At 36.1% G+C, this 4,745-nt stretch overlaps 1 protein-coding gene across 1 annotated transcript; it reads right to left on the reverse strand.

Annotated features, from left to right (window-relative positions):
• Positions 1–656: 656 nt before the first annotated feature.
• LOC134274546 (uncharacterized) lies at positions 657–3,539 on the reverse strand. The gene is made up of 3 exons (XM_062756822.1): positions 3,417–3,539; positions 3,227–3,337; positions 657–1,352 (listed from the first exon to the last, which is right to left on the reverse strand). Exons 1-3 carry the CDS (start codon positions 3,534–3,536, stop codon positions 768–770), a joined length of 816 nt encoding a protein of 271 aa, XP_062612806.1. The 5' UTR covers positions 3,537–3,539; the 3' UTR covers positions 657–767.
• Between the last annotated feature and the right edge of the window lie 1,206 nt (positions 3,540–4,745).

The following is a 4,745-nucleotide window of genomic DNA, read 5'->3' on the forward strand; positions in this document are numbered from 1 at the left end:
GAGAAGAAGTTTTTAAAAGATTTTCCCTATATACTCCTATTTAAAACATTGATCGGCCATTGTGGCCCCACCCTACCCCAAGGGGTCATGATTTGAACAAGCTTGAATCTGTACTGCCTGAGAATGCTTCCACATGAGTTTCATCCTTTCTGACCAGTTGGTTCTTTAGAAGAAGATTTTTGAAAAATGTCACTAATTTTTCACTAATTCATAATTATCGCCCCTTGGAAAAGGGCTTGGTCCTTTATTTGAACAAACTTGAATCTTCTCCACAAAAGGATACTTTGTGGCAAGTTTGCTAAAAATTGACCCAGTGGTTCTTGAGAAGAAGATGAAAATGTGAAACGTTTTCGCTGACGACGACAGATTTTGATTAAAAAAAAAAGCTCACTTGAACCTTCGGCTCAGGTGAGCTAAAAATGGGGTAACCATATGGATGGTTCGATCTTTCAATGTTATCAATAAATGCTACAGAATCAGTTCATAAAACTAACTGTTAACAATTAAACGATTGAGAAGTCCCAGTCAAGTAAATATTTTTTCTTTGAAATCATTAAGGATCTCTAAACTTGCCTCCAATTAAGGTAGCTGTATATACTGTGCCAGAATTCGGAGTAGGTTGGGTGAAAACAGTTTGTCTTATATAATCTCTAAAATTTCCTGTCAAATTAGAAGAAGGGATCAGAGAGTTATAAACGAAGGAAAAATAATACAGCTGGTCTTTTATTGTTTCTTCATATTCCAGAAAGGTTTGGTACTCTGTGACACTAAAATATCTCTCTGGTTGGTAGAAATCCTATGAGGCTTTCGAGGTATTTGTAAGATGCCGTTGTATTTGATCCCAAATGATTCAAAACAAAGGTCACGTGTCCTTTGGATGAGTACTCATCGGTATTGCCATCAAAGATTAAATATCCGCCCCATTCATTTGGTAAGTCATCAGTAAATAACTCTTTGATTTTATCAGTTACCTGTTCAAATACGTCCTCACCAAATACTGTATACATTGGATAAATTATTACTAGTTTCACGACTTTCTCTGGTGGCATATGGAGTTTGAATAATAATCTTGTGCTCACTCCAAATGTACCACCCCCTCCGCCGGCGATGGCCCAGAAGAATTCACTGTCACTAACGTTAGATGTGCTTCCGTTGTTGTAAATGGTATGCACGTAGCCTTTTGTCGCTGTGACGATTCTACTGTCTGCCATGATCATTTCGACCTCCAGTAAGTTATCAATAGCCATTCCATAGAATCGACAGATTGGACTGTGTCCCCCTCCTAAGGTGTATCCACCCATACCAACGGTGTGGGCACTGCCACCGACAATCACCCTCCCGTACTTGTCTACCTAAAAGGAAAACCAGAAAGAGGTAAGCCATCTTCTAAAAGACGTCCTCGAACATTATTGATATGTAGACATTAAAGTGTTACATGACACCTTTTGAGATAGCAAACGGTATTCACGATCAAAACTGTTAAGTCCATAAAACAATACAAAATAGGAGCAAAGCAAACAGGGACCTCCGAAACATTAGAGGTGGGATCAGGTGCCATTGAGTAGTGATCATCCCCTGCTGACCGGTCACACCCGCCGTGTGCTCCTTGTCATGATGATCGGAAAATAACGGAAATATCCGTCGTCAATTTAGTATAAAAATAATAGACTAACAATACCGGTAAGTATGAAAAAATGTCAGTCAGCATTTGACTCAATAATAAATTGTATTTTCTGATAAGGTCATTGTATCGACGAAAGAACTTACGAAAAGATGACTTTTATGATGAAGTAAATTCATTTGAAAATAGATTTATCCTGATTTCTTACTGCAATATGATGAAAAAGATGAAAATTACAACAGTTATTGACTTCTAAAAACTAAAAGCAAACTACTTTTGTAAACAAAGCAAAATTGTACCCTCGGAAACTAAAGGTGTCATTATGTTTTTCAAAAAAAAACCACATGAGAAATCAAAGATTACGAATCTCTCCTCGTCGAATGTTATCAGTGTTAGTAATGCAAATCTCACATCATTTTTTTTTATTTCGTGTGCACCCTGAGGTCAACATCCATCAATGTTGTCAAAGTAGGACATACAGTTTCTTTAGAATAAACCTGCTCCAAATACTTTAAGCTTGTCATAAATCAAGAAAATGTTAATTCAGCCCCAAATTTGAAGCACATGTACTTCCTTCGATGCATTTTCTATGCATTTTAATCATAACAAGCCATACAATAAAAAGGCTGATCCAAAATCGTATCCTGGTCTCTTATCTTGAAATTGATGGAGAGATCCAGCACCCTAAGCAGTCTCGTAGTGTTCATCTCCAAATAAATCGTCCACGCTAATTTGATTAAAGTATGACTAAATTCACGCTTCCGAAAATACAGGGCATATCAAGCATAAATTCGGATTTGTTTCATTCCTTGATGCATCACCCATGAAATTTAAGTTTGGTTCTGATCGGACCTATAATTACTTGGGGATGGACTTGCTCCATAAACTTTTACCTGGTCCCTCAACTGAAAAAAATATCGGTCAGATCCAGCATCCCAAGAAAGTCTGATAATGCCCATCCCTAGATGCATCATCCATGCAAGTTTGGTCTGGGTAGGGCTTATAGTTACTTGGGAATATTTCTGTACCAAAATCTTTAACCTGATGACTCAGCTGGAAAATCAAGGCCAGATCCAGCATCTGGAAGCAAGTCTTGTAGTGCCTGTCAATAGATGGATCCTCAGTGAAATTTTGGTCAATGCAGGGCTTATAAATGTTGTTACTTGGGAATTGATCTGCTCCAAAAACTTCATCTGATCACTCATCTGGTAGTACATATCCCTAGAAATATCATCTATTTAAGTTTTGTTCAGGTAGGGTTTGTACATGTATTTCCTTTGGAATGGACCTGCTCCAAGAACTTTAACCTGATCATTCATCTGGAAAATATGTCAGATCTAAGACCTTTAACCAGGACACCGAAGTTAACTGCGACACTGACGCCGGGGGTATAGGATAAGTTCATCTCGATTTTGTCGAGGTAAACTAATAAATAGAAAAGTGTAGATTATAACACCATTTCTCTACAGGAGAATAATTAATCCGGACACAAATTCTTAATACGTCTCTTTATATATTATACTTCTTTTCTGTAGAAACTCCTGTTTGCTTATATTTAGAAATTTGAATTTTACGTATTACTCTTTAGACATTAATTCTACTCACTTCTCTGTAGACATCAATCCACTGGTTTCCAGGTCCCACGGTTATCGTTCCGTTTTCATGTCTCCAGGAATCTAGATCCACTTTTCTGCTCCTCATCAAACTCAGATTTATCTAAATGCAAAACATTATTGATTAAAAATTTATATACATAATTTAGGAATTTTTAATTTTAAAACATTTAAATCAAAACCTGTAATGTGCCATTTCCCGTAGAACGACCATTGAAGTCGTGTCCAGTTCCCAGAACAGTCAAGCGCAGATTATATTGTCTGGCGAAGGCGATGGTGTCTTTGACATCGTCACGTGACATAGCCATGACGTTAGTGTAGGTTTTATTGTCAGAAGGAAATACAACTGATCCATTAGGAAGGGAAGAAGCAACCGCGTGGATGACACTGATGCTTGGAAAACAGGAGTCTTCAGGATAGCAGAAAGGGGTCAAGGTTAAACAAAGGTCAGGGAGGACCAATAAAATGACCACAGATATGATAATCATTCTGAAAAAAAAGCGCATGAAAAGATTTTTTATTGAAAATGAAAAAAAGATTTTTAATTAGATATTGCAAATGCATTTCTTTCTTAAAATAATATTCCTATAGTTTTACAAACGAATTATTTTCAATAATCATAGAGAAGGATACTAAAAATATAAACGTATTATAATTAAACAAGCCATATAAATTTCTATTTCAAGATATGAAACTACTTTACTTGACCGGTCCCCAATAAAACGCGCTAAAATGTAGTGTGGCCCAAGGCGACTTCAGCATATACGAGATCACGTGAGCGATCGAAAAAAATTTAAATACGAGGGTTTTTGTTTTGCCTTTTGACCCCAAAATCGAATTTTACGGTTAAAAGTTTAAAACTGATGTTTAAACGTAGTTTTTCACCTCGTTCTCTGAAAATATTTAATTAATACATGTATTGTTTATTCAAGGAAAAAGTTGACAAAGATTCTGATCGAAGCGCGTGCAGTGCATGCTTAGTGTCATTTTTTTCGGACTTAGCCAATCTTCCATATAAAAAAAAACAAACGAAAGGCCTTTGAAGCTGAACTATGATCTTAGAAAAATACAGTAATATATATATATTTGGAAGATATGGACAACAGATGTTTTGCTGTGATAACAACAATAAATTACATGAATTTCAATTTACACCATGAAACAATCCTTCAAAAATCTAGAAAACATACATAAACAAAATAATGATGATTTTCTTATCTCAATTTTTTAAAATAATGTAATAAAGTCTGACCTCCACGCACTGCTCTTTTTTGTATGACGCATAAACAGATGAAGAGGAAGAATAATACGACGTACTGATAAACAAAAGTCAAAATCAAGTAATTGCCATATAAAAATCCCTGTAATCATATGTAGTAGAACATTCTCTGAAAGCATTCGAACACAACACAGTTCTTTCACATTTGTTCCGAAGAAATTCGCAGTCTTAAATAATACGACTCGGTTGTGTTGTTGACAGCGATTGACAGGAAGACACAGCTCACACAGTG

Source organism: Saccostrea cucullata, unplaced genomic scaffold (genome assembly GCF_032062105.1).
Source record: "Saccostrea cucullata isolate Sc308-1 unplaced genomic scaffold, CSIRO_AGI_Scuc_v1 ctg2331, whole genome shotgun sequence".
In the NCBI taxonomy this organism is placed as follows: Eukaryota; Metazoa; Mollusca; class Bivalvia; order Ostreida; family Ostreidae; genus Saccostrea; species Saccostrea cuccullata.